The sequence below is a fragment of the Medicago truncatula genome, chromosome 6 (assembly GCF_003473485.1).
Source record: "Medicago truncatula cultivar Jemalong A17 chromosome 6, MtrunA17r5.0-ANR, whole genome shotgun sequence".
NCBI classification, from domain to species: domain Eukaryota; kingdom Viridiplantae; phylum Streptophyta; class Magnoliopsida; order Fabales; family Fabaceae; genus Medicago; species Medicago truncatula.
Genome location: NC_053047.1, coordinates 36,567,101 through 36,585,334, shown reverse-complemented (window position 1 = coordinate 36,585,334; position 18,234 = coordinate 36,567,101). Strand labels below are relative to the sequence as shown.

General features: G+C 33.8%; 3 protein-coding genes across 3 annotated transcripts; 2 read left to right on the top strand and 1 right to left on the bottom strand.

Moving 5' to 3' along the window:
* Positions 1-100: 100 nt before the first annotated feature.
* Positions 101-403, bottom strand: LOC11420193 (auxin-induced protein 15A). The gene has a single exon (XM_003620104.2). It carries the CDS (start codon positions 401-403, stop codon positions 101-103), a length of 303 nt encoding a protein of 100 aa, XP_003620152.2.
* Positions 404-4,894: 4,491 nt separating this feature from the next.
* On the top strand, positions 4,895-12,066 carry LOC11414654 (plastid division protein CDP1, chloroplastic). Its single transcript, XM_003620103.4, has 12 exons — positions 4,895-5,357; positions 6,628-6,741; positions 6,856-6,993; positions 7,111-7,215; positions 7,310-7,432; positions 8,315-8,683; positions 8,846-8,941; positions 9,114-9,230; positions 9,720-9,785; positions 9,864-10,637; positions 11,373-11,563; positions 11,684-12,066. Exons 1-12 carry the CDS (start codon positions 5,100-5,102, stop codon positions 11,763-11,765), a joined length of 2,433 nt encoding a protein of 810 aa, XP_003620151.3. The 5' UTR covers positions 4,895-5,099; the 3' UTR covers positions 11,766-12,066.
* Positions 12,067-12,858: 792 nt separating this feature from the next.
* Positions 12,859-17,968, top strand: LOC11414653 (succinate--CoA ligase [ADP-forming] subunit alpha, mitochondrial). Its single transcript, XM_003620102.4, has 6 exons — positions 12,859-13,370; positions 15,170-15,340; positions 15,999-16,122; positions 16,291-16,352; positions 16,914-16,995; positions 17,513-17,968. The coding sequence occupies exons 1-6, from the start codon at positions 12,978-12,980 to the stop codon at positions 17,650-17,652; spliced, it is 972 nt and encodes a 323-aa protein (XP_003620150.1). The 5' UTR covers positions 12,859-12,977; the 3' UTR covers positions 17,653-17,968.
* The last annotated feature ends 266 nt before the right edge of the window (positions 17,969-18,234 follow it).

The window sequence follows — 18,234 nt, the reverse complement described above, 5'->3', positions numbered from 1 at the left end:
TTCTAAAATACTAACCTCACACATTTTAAGGTTGCATCTATTTGAATATTAATATATAGAGAGAGAAAAAAATAAAGTTACGAAGCAGCTACAACATTTTTCATCTATCCAAACTAGAAACAATGGACTCAAAAACATCTTGGCGGCAAGGAAGAGTGAGACCCTTACGATCATGATCAAAACCAAACTCTTCTTCAGCTTGACGGAGAAGGTTTTGAAACACTGGTTGATGTAGAAAAGAAATTGGAATAACATATTTGATTCTGTTTTCTCCAACATACACAGCAATGTAGCCTTGGGAAATATCTGAATCAAGGCATTGACGATCATTGTTAACTTGTGTTTTCTTGCCTAGACATGAAAATTTCTTAAGAAATTTTTTGATGGGATTTGTTGGAGCCATTGTGTGGATTTCGTGTGACAATATAAGAGATTATAATTTTAGTTATGGTTTTTGTAAAGTGGTATGATATTAAACACCCTGCGAATTCTATTTATAGACTCACTCATGTGCATCTCTTAGATATTTTTATATAATTTAAAACCGTATATTTGATTTTATTTAAATCCAAAATATAATTCTCTTGAAACAATTTCAAGATCATATTTAAATAATTTTAAAACCGTATATTTCATTTTATTTAAATCCAAAATATATTTCTCTTGAAACAATTTCAAGATCATATTTAAATAATTTTAAAATCGTATATTTCATTTTATTTAAATCTAAAATATATTTCTCTTAAAACAATTTTTAAATAATATCTTTGATTTTATTTGAATCCAAAACATATACTTTTTGAAAAAATTCGCTTATGTGCACCTTTTCAATATTTTAAATAAAATATATATTTTTTAAAACAATTTCAAAATCATGTATTTTATTTTATTTAAATTTGAAATATATTTCTTTTAAAAAAAATTCAAAATCATATCTTTAATTTTATTTGAATCCAAAATACATTCTTTTTGAAACAATTTCAAAATAAAATCATTAATTTTATTTAAAACCATTTTATAACACACACATTTATATATATATATATGTGTGTGTGTGTTTTCAAACAATTTCAACATTATATCTTTGTTATTAATTTATTAATAAGCCTCTTTGACAAAAAAAAAAAGGCTGACTTATTTATTTATAATTTTTTTTCTCATCTATTTGTATTTTGTGCTAGACCTTGTATGTTCTCGTAACATTTGTAATCATATTAAATAATACATATTTAAGTTAATATTATATACAATAAATAGGAATTATCGACACATAAGTGTCATCCAAGTGACAAGAATGTCATGTGACCTGACAACACTTTTATGTGATAACTATAATGGATATAATTACTTCTTTTCCCTTTATGCCTATAACAAAAAACAACATATAGATTGTGTAATCTATGTATAGTTCAATATTTATATTTCTTGGTTTTGAAATATATTGAGTAAAGAATAAATTCAATATCTCATTTTTTTTAAGGAAGTTCAATATCTCGTATTAACTTAGTTAAGCATGACCATGCATTTTTACACTCATATTCGTAAGAGTCTTAAATACATTTTTCATGTTTTGAAAAAGTTGTATTTTTAGGCTGGTTTTCAAGTGGGTTTGGGCTAAAAAAACTAGGCCTTTTCCTCAAATTTGCAAGAGAAAAGAAAAGTGTTTTCTTGACATAGAAAAGTTCATAAAGACACAAGTAAAATACATTTATGCCCCCAGCAGTCGTTAACTGCCGTTGGTTTTTCCCCCAAAAACCAGAAAACCCCTACCTCTCCTATTCATTCATCACCTTACACCACCAATACCATACCAAAAAAAAAAATCCCCTTATCAAATTTTTTTTGTCAAAATCTTGCTTCCAAATCATTGCTGATCGATTGCTATGACGTTTCTACACACAATATGCATCAAATAACAGGTATTACAACGTTAAAATCCATTACATTTGATTGATTTTTCTGGTTATTTTGTTTTGTACTGTCACAAGCTTGAGCGGCAGTTAACCACCGTTGGGTTTGAGCGGCTGTTAACTGCCGCTGGTAACTTAGAAATTTTTTCAAAATTGTCAAATGGCAGTGCTACTGCCCAAAAAAAAAATTTCAATTTTTTTTCCTTTTGTTTTTTTTTTGTTTATGTTATTATATGATATTAGATACATGTTTATTAATTAGTTTAGTAATTGTATGTTGTTTATTTATAGATAAGGTTGAGAATGCGGGTGATCGAAAACCTAGAGTTGTCGATTCCATTAAGGTTGAAGCTCTCGCTAAGGTCGAAGCTTCCGTTAAAGTTGAGGCTTCAAGCGTCAATTCCGATGTGTGGAAACTTCGTGACAACGAAGTGGACACGGCTCATTTATTTTCGACCCGATGTGTGGAAACATGATTTGCCTTGGTTTAATCCCAAATCATTTTGTCCTTCTTTCGTTGGTTGTCCACTACCTCCATCATCCACGGAGTGGAGAAATCATAGGAGCGATGAGGCAAAAACATGGGATTATGAATTCTTGGATCAACACGATCGTTTCCGAGCACTCATGGAGATTGAGGACAAAGAGAGACCGATTCCACCAAAAGAACCAACAAATGAAGACAATCCAATTATGTTTGATGACACTCCAGTTAAAGAAAATGAAGAATTTGAAGATGTTCTGGAACATTTAGATTATTTGCTTTTGTTAGATGAAATATGACACTTTTTGGTCGGTGTTAATCTGTTTTTTAGTCGATACGTGCCGACGTATTTTTTGGATATATAATGTAATGATTAATTTTTTGGGTGATATGTAATAACCTTTAACTATATATATATATATATATATATATATATATATATATATATATATATATATATATATATATTTGAGTTTCGCATTTATTAGTAATTAATGTACATTACGTGTAATGTGTTGCACAATGTGAAAAATTTGATGGATTTCAAACAATTGTGAAACGTTAACGCATTATCGGTTTTGTGTAATGTTACCGAATAATTGATAAACTATGAAATATTGATGTTTGTGATTGCTTGATGTTGTTGTTTCGGTTTGATTTCCTCCTGAATTGTCGTTCGAAATTATAGGTAAAACAAGACAAATTTCCTGGAAAAAACCAGTGCAGGCTGCACCGATTCTGCTAACTAGTGAGAGCGGCAGTTAACTGCCGCTGGCTCCAGCGGTTGTTAATTGCCGGCGTATTCTTGAACGGCTGTTAACTGCCGCTGGGGGCATAAACGTATTTTACTTGTGTCTTTTTTGTTGTTTTTCACCTAGAGGCGCACCTCACACGCTAGTGCAGTTTTCGCACACCCTGGGTGTCACATCAGCACTCAACAGCGTGTTTTTGGGTTTTTTTTAGTCTTTCTGAGTGTTTTCTTCCTTGTAACTTGTCCTGAGACTCGAAGTAGAATTTATTCTCTTTGTAATGTCTTCAGATGCTTTTTGAATCATCATCCATTGTCTTCCCAAATTCTCTTGAGATGATTTGATTTGTCAATTTGCATTATTTTGCATTGAATTACATCATGAAACCTAAGAACTGTTTGGTTTTGGGGAAACTAGAATTGCTTGACTCAAAATGAAAACGTTACAAAAAGTTCCAAAAACCATAGACAATTGTTATAAATATCCTCTAAATTGGATCAAAACCTAAATAAAATGACTGAAAAATATGTTGAAAATAACGTAAGATGACATGTCATTACCCTTGACCCCAATTTGTCTTGTCCTTGAAATAGTTTAACAATCAAACACTGCACAAATCGAGCTATCATGTCCTTCATTTTTCTGCAGATCATATGCATTTATAGTGTGCCAATGCATTATTATACAATGTATAAGCTTATCCAATCCAACCTTTATAAAATGTGATTATTTTGGGCCGCTTATATCATTGCTCCAATTACAAGGATTCTAGTCATCTTACATAAAATTTTGCTCCTTCGCACCTTGAAAATACTAAAATACCCTAAACGGCAGCTAAATGTCGTTTGCTCAATGAATTAGTCGAATTTAATTGCCGTTGAAAGGCATTTTAGTAGAGAGCGACAGTTAACTGTCGTTGAAGGTATTTCGGTATTTTTGGGGTGTGAGGGAACAATTCTTGAAGTGAAAAGATAAAAATCCCATTTATAACAATGATAATAACACAAAATCATTAATTGAGTGCGATAGATGTGAGATATCGTGTGCTAACACATTATTACATAATCTACAGACTAATTTAATTCGACCATTGTCTAACGCAATCCACTTTGGGCCCCTTGTATCCATGGTCTAATTATAGCGGTGGTTTGTAGTAGCGCGATCATCTTTGGGTTACTTATAACATTGATCCAGTTATAATAGTGATCCATAGTAACACAAAATCATCACTTAAGTGCAATAGATATAATATATCGTGTGTGCTAATGCATTATTACACAATCTACATGGTCATTTAATTCAACCATTGTGTAACATTATCCTCTTTGACCCCTTATAGCCATGGTCCAACTACAACGATGATTTGTAGTAGCACGATTATCTTTGGGCCGCTTATAACACTAGTCTAGTTGTAGCAGTGATCTATAATAACACAAAATCACAACTTAAGCGAGACTGATCTTAGATATCCCGTGCCAATGTATTAAGTTAATTTAATTCGACAATCCTCTCCATTTGGTATAATAAATGGAGTATGCAATTTGGAGAGAGATAGACACAGGGTCCTACTTTTAAGTGGATCCCACCATCATTAATTACTTTTTAATTTTTTGAATTTTTTTTTATCTATATCTTTTCGAATGGATGAAATCGAGAGAATAATAAATGGAGAGGATCTTAACTCTTAATTAAGACGAAAGAGAAAAAAAAAATCCACAATAATTATTACTACTTGTTTTAATTTGTCGTAATCTCCCTCTTTTTCACCCAACGTTTTTCACACACACTTCTCTCCCCCAATTCTTCACTTCTTCTTTTCTTCTTCATAACAAAAATTCCAAATCACTTTTCACAATTTCTAAACTCAAACCAATGTGTTACGAATTTCCAATTCAACAATGTTGAAATTTCACTGAACAATTAGGGTTTTGAAGAAAGGGGAATGAGAGTTCGCTCATGGCACTGGCTAATGCTGCAGTGATCGGTCCTTCTCTGTATAGCGTTGCTCGCATCACGAAAGCTCCTTTTCCAGGTTCACATGGAGAAATTGGTTCTAGATTTTGTGGTTCTGCGTTTTGTGTTTGTTCTCACGCTGGGAAAAGTGATGTTGTTCTTGAACGGAGGAAGTTGAAATTTGGTGATAGTAATAATAATCGCATTGTTGAAAATCAAGTGTTGAAATCGACAGTCGAAATTCCGGTTTCGTGTTATCAGGTGATTGCAAATTGGTGTTTGTTAGTTTAATTGCGTGTTTGTGTGTTTAATTTGTTTGATTATTCATTCGTCATTGTAATTATCATCGCCATTTTTGCGAAGTAATTAGATGTTAATGATAGGATCTTAGTGAGTTTGATGAATTGGAGGAATGATTGGGAGTGATGACCGCCCCGGTGAAACACTGACACAGACCCTAGACATGACACAGACACACGGCACTAGTAATAATAATTTAAGGAAATAGGAGTGATTGTATCTAAACACATGCGTCAATGTCAGACATTGACACGTGTTAGATACTCATACACGTCTTCAATTTGAAATGTTAGAAATGACACATATATAGACACAGACATGTAGGCGCTGGTAATAGTTTAAGAAAATAGAAGTGATTGTATTTAAACACCCGTGTTAGTGTTGGACACTGACACATGTTGGATACCGGTACATGTTTTTGATTTGAAGTGTTGGTGCTACATAAGTGATATTTGATATGTTAAAGAGAAATGACTCAAGCTTTAAAATAAAACTTGATGTTAATTCTCTTTATTTTATCATAAGATAAAGGATGTTGCATGGAATTGAATGTTGGAAGGTAAAATAACTAACAAGAAACTAAACTTATTGTTGTAATGATGAGATTGTCAGCGCAGGCACTGACACATGTTAGATATTTGTGCATGTTTTTGATCTGAAGTGTTGGTGCTACATAGGTGATAACTGACATGTGATAGAGAAATAACTCTAAGCTTAAAGAAATCTTTGGTATTCATTTATAATAAGACGGATGATGTTTTATGAAATTGGATGTTGGATGGTAAAATACCTAACAAGTAAACTTATTGCTGCAGTGATGAGATTATGAGAATGTTACAATGGAGGAAGAAATGGATATATTAGACAAGATAGGATTAGAAATGAAATTATTAGAGAAAAAATGGAGATGTGTTCGGCGAAGACCTGTAGATTAGAAGTAGATGAGGAGAGCGTGCATAGTCTTATAATTAGAGGTAAAGGAGAGACCAAAGAAAGTTACAAGCTATAAACATAGATTTAGGGGTAGTTTTATTCTGCAATTTTGGCTCGTTGAATATGATTGGATAACTCCATATGTTTTATATCATCAACTAAGTTTGAACATATCCACCCTTTGCATTTTTGTTTTCCATGTTATGAAGGAGTTGGTGTTTGAGACGATTCATTAGTTATGATGAGTGTTTTATTATTGTTTTGAGATTTGTTCTAGACCACTTGGTTCATTTTGCAGCTTATTGGCGTTCCTGATCGAGCTGAGAAAGATGAAATTGTTAAGGCAGTTATGAGTTTAAAAAATGCAGAAATTGACGAAGGTTACACAATGGGCGTTGTTGCATCTCGCGAGGTATAGATGTCACCACTAACTAATTATGTTTTGCTAAAATTGGTTTTAGAGACGCAGATAAAGTAACTGAGTTGTTGTTGTTGTTTGTTGCTCTCATCTAATATTACTTTGCAGGATCTTCTGATGGATGTTAGGGATAAGCTCCTTTTTGAGCCAGAGTATGCTGGTAACCTGAAGGAAAAGATTCCCCCTAAACCTTCCCTTCGTATTCCTTGGTCTTGGTTGCCCGGTGCTCTATGCCTTCTTCAAGAGGTACACTTGGCACATACTTGGTCTTTTTAAATTTTTTTTCTTCCCGATGACCGTGTATTAATTTCTCCCTGTTTTCTGGAAATATTTGACTTCTACTTCTCTATTCCTTCTGTTCAGATTGGAGAATCAAAGCTTGTGCTGGACATTGGAAGAACGAGTCTTCAGCATCAAGATGCGAAGCCATATGCAGATGATTTAGTTCTTTCTATGGCACTAGCTGAGGTAAGACATATGGACAGAGGTTGGAAAATTACTATCTGAATTTAAAACAGTCTTGTTTATATACCCTATTCTTATCATAGGTGTCTTATTGAAGTGTACAGTTGCGAAAATTGGCTTTGAGAAGAACAAAGTATCTCAAGGTTTCGAAGCTCTTGCTCGTGCCCAGTGTCTTCTAAGAAGTAAACCATCTCTTGCAAAAATGACACTCTTATCTCAGGTGTGAAACTTTTTTTAAGTGTATATTCACTGACTGGTTTGCTTAGTATATATTACCTCAGACCCTAAACATAGGCTCCTCTTGAGAAATTATCATGTCCCTTTTTATGGGTCCCCTTCAAATTTTGAAGTGTATTAATTATTTCTTTATCAGCATAATACTTCTTATTAATTTTCCACCTTTTTTAGAACCAACTAATAAACAATAAATACTGTCATGGGAAAGATAAATTCACCCTCTCTCATAAAGGGTAAACTTGGAAAAACTATACCAATTGTTAATAAATTTAATTTAATACTACTTTCAACTTTCTTAGTCTTCATGATTTAGTCAACAGGGTCTAATATTTATGTATTTAGGGACAAATGTAGTATTTTACCAGGAAAAGATTAGGCTATAAGCCTGTAAACTCCACCTCTCATTTCAACTACAAAGAAAAAGGAATCATTAATTAAACAGGTGTAAAATTGTTGTAATCCCTAGTTTTTGTTTCTAATTCAAGAACATTGGGAATTTCCATGAAGTCTAGGAATAATGTGGTGTACTTATTTAGTGAAGATGATCATTTCTATTTCAATATTAGATTTATTGCTTCTATAATTTAAAAAGCTCCGATAACAGATAATTTAAATCAGCTTCCTGAATATCCAACCTTATCATGGAACACCGTATACTTATCTCGTATTTCTATCAATTCTATGTTCATGTCATTTTCATATTTTATATCATCTTTTTGGCTGGAGAATTTACCATTGTGCAATTATGGTTGGAAACCACATTCAATTTAAAAGACTTTAGCCTCATCCATCTTGTGTATTATCACATTCCATGTCGGTATATTATGCATGGAACAACCCTGAGAATGCTTTTAATGGTGTATAGATTGAAGAATCTCTTGAAGAGCTGGCCCCCGCCTGCACCTTGGAGCTATTGAGTGTGCCAAATACCCCTGAAAATGTTGAACGAAGACGAGGAGCAATTGCAGCTTTACGCGAATTGCTTAGACAGGGTCTTGATGTTGAAGCTTCATGCCAAGTACAGGACTGGCCTTCTTTTCTAAGCCAAGCATTTCACAATTTACTGGCTAATGAGATAGTTGATCTTCTTCCTTGGGATAGCTTAGCTGTGATGCGAAAGAATAAGAAGACAATTGAATCACAGAATCTAAGGATAGTAATTGATTCAAATTGTTTCTATAGAGTTTTTACAGCTCATATGGCACTTGGATTTTCCAGCAAGCAAAAAGAGTTGGTAATAACCTTCTTCAATAATACCTTCCTTCAAAGCTTATAAGCATTTTAATATCCCTTCTATACTCCTTGTATCATAAGTACTCTTTTTGGGCTTACGTACTCAAACAGTGACATTCTTAATTTCATCCTGATACCAAGTCTTTTTATAAATTATATGCAGATTAACAAAGCAAAAAGCATATGCGAATGTTTGATAGCTTCAGAGGGCATTGATCTAAAATTTGAAGAAGCTTTTTGCCTATTCCTTCTTGGACTGGTATGTTTTTATCGTCTTAACCTTAATTATTGGAGCTGCTGTTATGAAGTATTTAGACATTTTGTATTTGAATCTTGGTTTCCTGCAGCAATATTTTTTCTTTCTTTCCAACTTTCCAATTTTCTGCGAGATTCTACAACATCGTGCTTCATTAATGTTATCTTCAATCTAGGGCACAGAGGAAGAGGCAGTTGAAAAGCTCAAGCAGCTTGAGCTGAACTCAAATCCAAAACGTAATTCAGTCTTGGGGAAGGCAATAATGGATTCTTCAGCTGTAAACCCATCATTGGTATTTCTCTTGTCATCATGTTCATTCAGTTTCTTATTTTTGTTTTCCTTCAGGACGTGGGTTGAAAATGCTTAGGTGCCTTTATTACACAAATTTCTTGACTGACCTTAGTGATGCCATTTCCTCCCATTTTTTAGTCTTGACTCTCTTGAGGACCCTAGCGCCCTATGTTCTCATTGTGTGCTATTAATCGAGGCATGGATTTCAAAATTAGTGTGTTTTGGAATAGTTTTATGCTTATGTAAAGACAGTGAAGTCTAACCTAAACGCCGTATGCTAAGATTCATTTCTTTTTAGTTTTTCAATTGAAAATGAGATTTTGTTGAGAGAAAATACCTCAGCTTTTATTTAGCTTCTGGAAATATTTCTTCAGTGTATATTATATTCTTACATGAGATAACAGCTAAAATTCGATGGCTCAAGAACTTCTTTTTATCCTTTATTTTAAGGTTCTATGATATAATTTTGAGTTTTTTGCTGAATTGGCAGGAACTGTGGCTGAAGGATTCTGCGCTTGATTTATATCCAGATACTAAAGGTTGTTCTCCAGCTTTGGTAAGATCAACTATAGTGAACGAAACTAATTTGTTGCTTTGATTCTGACATGTTACTTACAGATGTTCATCTCTGCAGGCCAATTTCTTTAATGCTCAAAAGAAATTTTCTGGAAGCAAGAATTCTAAAGGATCTCCACAAATGTTTCCTACTATATGTCATAGGCCTCTATCCTCATCTGGTTCTGTAGAACGAAAAGATTTTGAGGAACCTCGCTCATATATGAGTTCTTCCTCAAATTTGGGGTTTGCTGTCAAGCAGCTGACTCCTACTGATTTGCAGGGTTCACTGCTATCTGGCAAAAATGAAAACGGAGTCAATCAAAGTGAGCAAACTGTTAAAGTGAAAAGGAACCTTAGCACTCATCACAATGGAATTTGGAATAATCACTTCACTCGTGCTCAAGTATTTGAAAGAATAACACACATTACCATATTGGGTTGTATTGCATTTGCTTGTATGAAGTTGTTGGGAATGAACCTGGGCAAGAATGGTTCTAACTTGGCTTTCAAAAAAGCCCACACTTCTACTTCTTGGACTACAAATTCATCTGCTAACTACACTGTAGGCCCTACCTATATTAGGCGAAGTTCTGTTGGCAACAAACTGAAGGGACTTATTTCAATGGTTAAGATGCAGTTTTTGCGCCGGCCAGATGCTGAAAGCCGAAGTGGTTTACACAGCACTCTTACCTCATCATCCTCCCCTATTAATGTGTATAGGAGGCTGATGCCTGTGGAAGAAGCGGAAACCCTTATTAGGGAATGGCAAACAATCAAAGCTGAAGCTTTGGGGCCTAGCCATGAAGTAAATGGCCTAACTGATGTCCTTGACGAATCTATGCTTGCTCAGGTAATGCATGCTGATGCTGCAGTCTTCTTTAACCACTTTTTTTATAATCAACTATCATTTCAATTTTCAACCGTCTATTGTTCGATCATTCAGTTCATCAATCTATAGACTATTTAACTATTAAATGAGAAAGTTATACGCTATCATATGGTTTCTTGTTTGTTTATGATGAGTAACATAACAAATTCATCAATCTATAGACTATTTAACTATTAAGTGAGCAAGTTATACGCTATCATATGGTTTCTTGTTTGTTTATGATGAGTATTATAACATACATGATTATCTGGGGCTTTGAAATACTTAAAATTTGTTGGTTTATGAAAGGAAAATCATAACAAACCAGCTATATGCAGGTCCATTTCATTGGCAGTTTGATTGTTATTTGCTTCCAAAAAAATGTCTTCAATTTAAATTAATCACCACAAAAAACTTTAATATGAATGATCATATTTTTAGAAAATTAATGTTGTTGGTATTATAGATGGCTTATTAGAGAAATTTGACTCCTACACTGTAGCTAATAAACTTGTGGATAGACAGACAACTCAATAGCGTGTTCAATCTTATTGGAGGGTTTGAATAATAAGACTCCCACACAAAGTAACATTTGGAAATAAGAATTGTCAATAGTTATTGATTGCTGATATGACTTAATTCTTGAGAATTTTCATGTTCATGTTGACTATGCATCACATGGAGAAAACTTATTGGTTTTTATGTTATCTTTGACAGTGGCAAGCTTTGGCAGATGCTGCAATAGAAAAATCTTGTCACTGGAGATTTCTTTTGCTAAAACTGTCTGTCCTTAGAGCCGACATACTATCAGATGGAAATGGATCAGACATAGCAGAGATAGAAGCCCTTTTAGAGGAAGCAGCTGAACTTGTTGACAGTTCTCAGCAAAAGAACCCAAACTACTATAGGTAAGACAAGCTTCTCTTGCTTAACTAACAACTGAACAGTAGTCTATTGTTAATACACTAATAATATCATTTATGCATTTTACTGTTTTTATTAACCATTTTTTTAATGATTAATTGCAGCACTTACAAAGTTAAGTATGTTGTGAAGAGGCAAGATGATGGATCATGGAAGTTCTGTGAAGCTGATATTCAAACGCGATGATATATACACACACACCAGGTCCAGGATAACTGAAGTTGAGGCTAACTTGGTTCCTTTCCTAAATTTATTTTCTGGGAAGTGGGAACCTTAAATTCATAGCATTCTACGTATAGGCAGATGATAACACTCTTCTTTCTGATTATTTCCTGTAAAAAACTGATTGATTGACATAATTGTAGATGTTCACCAGAAAATTATGTGATTAGCAATTCTTTCTTTGTAGTGTGAAAAGTGAACAAAAGGAATTTGAGCAAGTCTCTTTCTTCAATGTCAATAGTATTCCCACTTTCGTTTTTATTTATTTATTTAGTTAAGAGTCCATTGTGCACTAAGAGCGTCCACAATCGTGTCTTTTTCTTATTTAACACCAAGCTAGCGCCAATACTGAGGTGTCAGAAAATTTGGTGTCTATTTCGAACTGTGTTGCGTTAAGGACCTGCTCTCTCATCGTGTTTGCGATCCTCACATGTATCTCACATTTCTTACCCTTTTGATTCATTATGGAAATAATCTCTGCTTTGATTGTTTGAACATGATTTTATCCTTTGATTTTTAGTCTTTTCAATGTTGGTGACTACACTAGGATTCAAACTGTGAGTCTGTGACTCTACGGAAAATTGATCATAGGGCGAGTTACTTTCACTTACCAACACCACATTGACTCTCCAGTCCGTTATAGTCTACAAAATTTTCACCAGTTTTTTAGTTGCATGCTACAAAGTACTAAAATCATTAATTTATCCTTCAAAAACCAATTCATTAATTTTATCTTGTTACTAATATAAAAACATATGTAGGAATGCATTATTTTTTATTTTTTTTTATAGAATGTAGGAATGTATTTGTAGCGACGTATTTAGACTTTCATTGAAAAAGTTAATAATAAAATATGAGAATATTTTGGTACAAATATATATCAACTAGGTGACATTTTATTCTCTATGCAAAAAATTTAAATTATAAAAATAAGTTGACGGGATTTTCTTTTAAGCAATACCAAAAATTAGTTTATATATTGATTCTAGACCAAAAAAATAAAAATAAAAATATATTTAATTGTGCGTTTTATTACATATTTTCAATATTCTCCCAAAAAAATAGATAGTCAGTCCAGAAAGGAGGCACAGGGTTTCTTTCACAAAATCAAAACACCCTAAAAACAAACCCAAATCACACTTTCACTTCTGATCTCAAATCTCACCTTCACACACGATGACTTTCCACCGCGTAACAAAACTGTTCTCATCAATCGCCTCCAACAACCGCCGCAACTTCTCATCAACCCCCTCTCCGGCGGTGTTCGTCGACAAAAGCACACGCGTGATCTGTCAAGGAATAACAGGCAAAAACGGAACGTTTCACACCGAACAAGCGATCGAATATGGAACGAATATGGTTGGTGGTGTTACTCCGAAGAAAGGTGGAACGGAACATTTAGGGCTTCCGGTTTTCAATTCTGTTGCGGAAGCGAAAACTGAAACGAAAGCGAATGCTTCTGTTATTTATGTTCCTCCTCCTTTTGCTGCTGCTGCTATTATGGAAGCGGTTGAAGCTGAGTTGGATCTTGTTGTTTGTATTACTGAAGGGATTCCTCAACATGATATGGTAGCTATTTTGAGATGAATTTTGTTTTCTATTTATTTGATTTTGTGATTTTTTTATTTTATTTTATTTTATTTGTTGCTAGTGTAATTATTGTTGTTATAGGTTAATATGTGTTGATTGATCTAGTGAAAGCTATGTAACACGGACAATCCTTGGATTAGGCGTGTCCCGGGTCCGACCGACGCTTGTAATTACACTGTATTACATAATTTTCTCAAATTATTAGCGTTGTCGGCATCCGTGTCATGTCAGGTGTCCGTGTTCGTATCCCTGCTTCATAAAATGAATTTTGTGATGTGAAACCGGTAGTAATTTGAGAAAATGAAAGTTATTGAATGCAACCATGTATTACTCTTTTTGAGCTTTTTTATTTATTTATCTATTTTGAATTATGATTTTTTTTTTTTGTTGATGTTGTTGTTACAATTATTGTGTGTCGATTAATCTAGTGAAAGAAAGGGTTAGGGTGACCTAAGTTGCATTTTGAGCTTTGAAGCACAGACATGACACAAACACGTATATACGACACAGATACCAGTAATAATAATTTGAGAAAATGGAAGTGGTTGAATGTGACCACAAGTATCAATATCATGTCTCTGTCACATACCAATATGGTAGCTATGATTACTCCTTTTGAGATTATTTATTTATTTGGAATTGTGATTTGGTTTTGTTGTTGTTTTAATTATTATGGGTTGATTGATTAGTGAAAGAAAGTGTTGGGGTTACTAGAGTGTATTTTGTGCAATGAAACACTGACATGTAAACGTCAGTAATAATTTAAGAAAATGGAAGTAATTGAAATGGTTACTCTCTTGGTTGTTTTTGTTGTTGTTGGTAATGGTGGTGTTATAATTATGTTGTTATTGTCTTTGGTTGATATGTGTTGATTGATCTAGTGCAAGATAGGGTTGGGGTGACTACAGTGGATTTTGTGCTATGTAGCACTGGTACCAACACTTACACGTAGACATCTACAATAATTTGAGAAATTGGAAGTGATTGAACGTAACCATATGTGACAATTATTATAAATCTGTTGTTATTATATGTTAATATGTATTGTTTGATCTATTGAAAGAAAGTGTTAGGGTGACGGATCAGGGTTAATATCCTCTTCATTTAATAGACACTTCCATTTGGAGATATAGACTCAATGGAGTGTAGGTGCTACATAAATTTTATGGTGATAGTAACGTTGCAATTGCAAGATAGGGTGGGCTAAAGCGTTCAGTTTCACTTGAATGGTGTGGGTGGGGGTTGTATGGGAAAGACAAATTTGTGTCTCAGTTGCGAACTTTTTTGTGAAACGTGCAATGGGATTGAAGGTTTTCTGTTTTCTTATTTTATTTTTTAGTTTAATTATGGTGTAGTGACAATCTAAAACATTCAATCATATTTTACTTCCAAGGTGTTCGCAAAGTTTAACATGAAATCTTATGTGACAAATATTGAATTATAATGTGTCTGTGCAAAATTTGTTTACTTTCAAATTTCAATGAATAGCTCTTAAACACCTGTTTTTTTGGTTCCATATTTTATGGTCTGATGTTTGTTTGTCTATTCGTGGAAGACTGGGATTAGATTGGTCATGTGTGAACCTTTAATTTATGTATGGCTTTTGATAAAATTGACCAATGTCTAATGTCTTGTTTGTTTCATAGTGCCTTGTAAATGAGTTTGGGTATGTCATGTATGTAACTCTAGCCAGTTGCGGCATGGATTGTCTAATTTATTTTTGGCCCTCTGCTTCTAATATCAATGTAGTGGCTGAAGTTTAAGTTTTTTTGTGTCAGGTACGAGTTAAAGCAGCACTCAACAGACAGTCCAAAACTCGATTGATAGGACCAAACTGTCCTGGTATCATCAAGCCTGGGGAATGTAAAATCGGTATCATGCCAGGTTACATTCATAAACCTGGACGCATAGGAATTGTTTCTCGTTCCGGAACTTTGACATATGAAGCGGTGAGTCCTTGTTTTTCATGTTAGGAAGACTACTGAAGTTTTTAATAGTAGCCAGACAGTTTTGTTAAATGTTGGCCATGTTGTGTTGGGATTATTTGCCAAATTTCATAGGCAACTTGTGAAGGAACGCCTACCATGGCAGTACGATAGGTTGCAATTGCATTTTGTCATATTAAGCCATCCACCATTGATAACATTAGAATGAGATTGCCTCTTCTCATTGGTGATGATGCCTTGATGATATATCAAGGAAAATATTGCCACATTCATATTGCATTGCACTGGAGTTAGTTCTATCTGCGTTAAGCCACTTTTCTTACATGAATTTGTGACCACACATCCCTGTGAATCTTGTGCACTTGTCATATTATCATCTGTGTGGTTTCTCCTCCACAGCAGAGTTCAAACATAATTACCAACTTGTTTTTCTTTCCCTCGATCAATTTATAGTTTTATGCTTTAAAAAGAAAACCTCAACTTTCATTCATCTATTCAAATTTATTTGCATCTTTCGAAAAGTAAAAAACTTATTGTTGTCTTTTATTGAGTACCAGGCTTATCTTGGGAGTTAATACCATTTGAAATTTGAAGTTCTTTTGATGCATACCGTACGATGGTTACCCATGGATAAGCCATGTATTTGTTTATAACTATTCAGGTTTACCAAACAACTGCTGTTGGCCTTGGACAATCCACATGTGTGGGTATTGGAGGAGATCCCTTCAATGGAACAAACTTTGTTGACTGTCTTACAAAGTTCCTAGCAGATCCTCAAACAGAAGGTACGTCTTTGATGCATTTTATTGTGTCACCTTACCTATATTATTATATTAGTCAATGAAACAATGTTGATTTCTGTCCATAGTTTCTTACTTTATTTTCCTAATGAATTATTCCTGTTGGATTAATGGGATGGTCGTTAATCATTACTGTTTGTTTTTGTAATTCAGGTATCATTCTTATAGGAGAGATAGGAGGAACTGCAGAAGAGGATGCTGCTGCTCTAATTAAGGTCCCTCTTAATTGTTAGCTGTGCATAAATTTCTGTCTTTTACTTGATTATCAGTATATAAAAATTTGATTAAGTTTGTCTTGTGGGGAAGGGATATCCCTGAAGTTGTCTTACATGGGAGGTACTTAAATAAAAATTGGATATAAAGCTTTTCATCAAACAGAGAAATTGGATATAAGTTTTTTTTTACATTAGATCATTTGATCTTGTTCTCACATATGTTCTCCATAATGCTCATTAACTGTGATCCATTGTAAGTGTGCCTGTTAAAGGTCCCAACTTTAGTTCTGGGTTTGATTGTAGTGGGCTATGAACATGCAAAAGATCTGTTTAATGTGAATGTGATATTTAGATGTTAATCTTCTTTTGGTGGATGAGAATTTAAATTTAAGTTCTCATTAGGGGTTATTATCTTGTGAATGTGATATTTATTTGTGCTGGATATTTTATGTTCTATACGAAAGCAGAGAACAAACACATGCTCATGGTATCATATTGTCTTTTCAAAAGACTATTTCTAGAGTTTTAATTGATATTAATATATTATGATTCACTATTCAGGAAAGTGGGACTGAGAAGCCTGTTGTTGCATTTATTGCTGGATTAACTGCTCCCCCTGGCCGTCGTATGGGACACGCTGGAGGTAAATTTTCATTTTCTAAAGTTTTGGAAATGATGACCTGTCATAGAAAATATCACTTGATTGTGTTGCTTGACATATGATACAGTATTGATCTTGAATTTTAGCATGGGAAGATTGCATATATATTTGATCATGTTTATGGGTGTTTGAATGAACACCTTAATTATGTCCTTTTCCAATTAGCAGTTGTCTTATAGGAGTTTATGAGCTGTTTTTACAATCAAGGATGATATGGGGGTAAATTTTGCATAAGCTCTGCTCTATACATGCTGTTTCTATAAGCTCTTTGGAGAGTGAAACGTTTTATGGGCATGTCATAAACTTTTTTCTAAGCTCTACTAAAATCTTGCACAAGTTTTTATGTTATAATAAGATACCAAGTCTAATTCTAAATAAGCTTTACTATATATTCCTTTTGTGATAACAATAAAGCATTTTCAGCTTTTGTATTGGCTCTCCCTAGATCATGTATAGATTCATTTGATATTAATTGTGCAACCTTGGTTTGCTTGTGCAGCTATTGTGTCGGGTGGCAAGGGTACTGCTCAAGACAAAATCAGCACCCTCAGGGAAGCTGGAGTGACAGTTGTGGAGTCCCCAGCTAAAATTGGAGCTGCCATGTTTGAAATTTTCAAGCAGAAGGGCTTAGTGCAATAGTTTGAGGTTAATTTAATTTCATCAAGTCACTTCGGTTTTGATTTGACTACAACATGGTCAAAATACTTGATTCCCATTGATAGTAATGGGATATTTTTTTTTCTATTTTATTTTTCTAAGATATGAGAAGCGCCTTAGAATAAAATTAATTCAAGATGCTTTTTCCGGAAATTCGATACATTCCAATTGAGCTCCAGCTTGTGGCGCTGGTTTGTAAACATGTGTAGTTAATTTGCAATGAATTTCAAACAGCTTCAAATTTTTATTGTCTGCAAGGTTGGTCAGTTATTTGATCTACATATTTTCGTCCGACCAATGTTTGGGTCCCCGTTGATTGTTATAGATACATGTACTATAATAATTTGCTTAAGACATAGTTGATCGACACGCCGCAATGATTTTATTTGTACGTGCTAGTAACTTGTGACAGATGAGCCAGCAATGAAATTCCAGAGCTATTTACTCTGAAGTGTTTATTCTATGATACTCAGATAACTCTAAAAGTGGGAATGTATCCGTGAAACATCTTAGAAGTATAATGTAAATATTTTTTTCCTTAGAAACTATTTTATTGGATGTGCA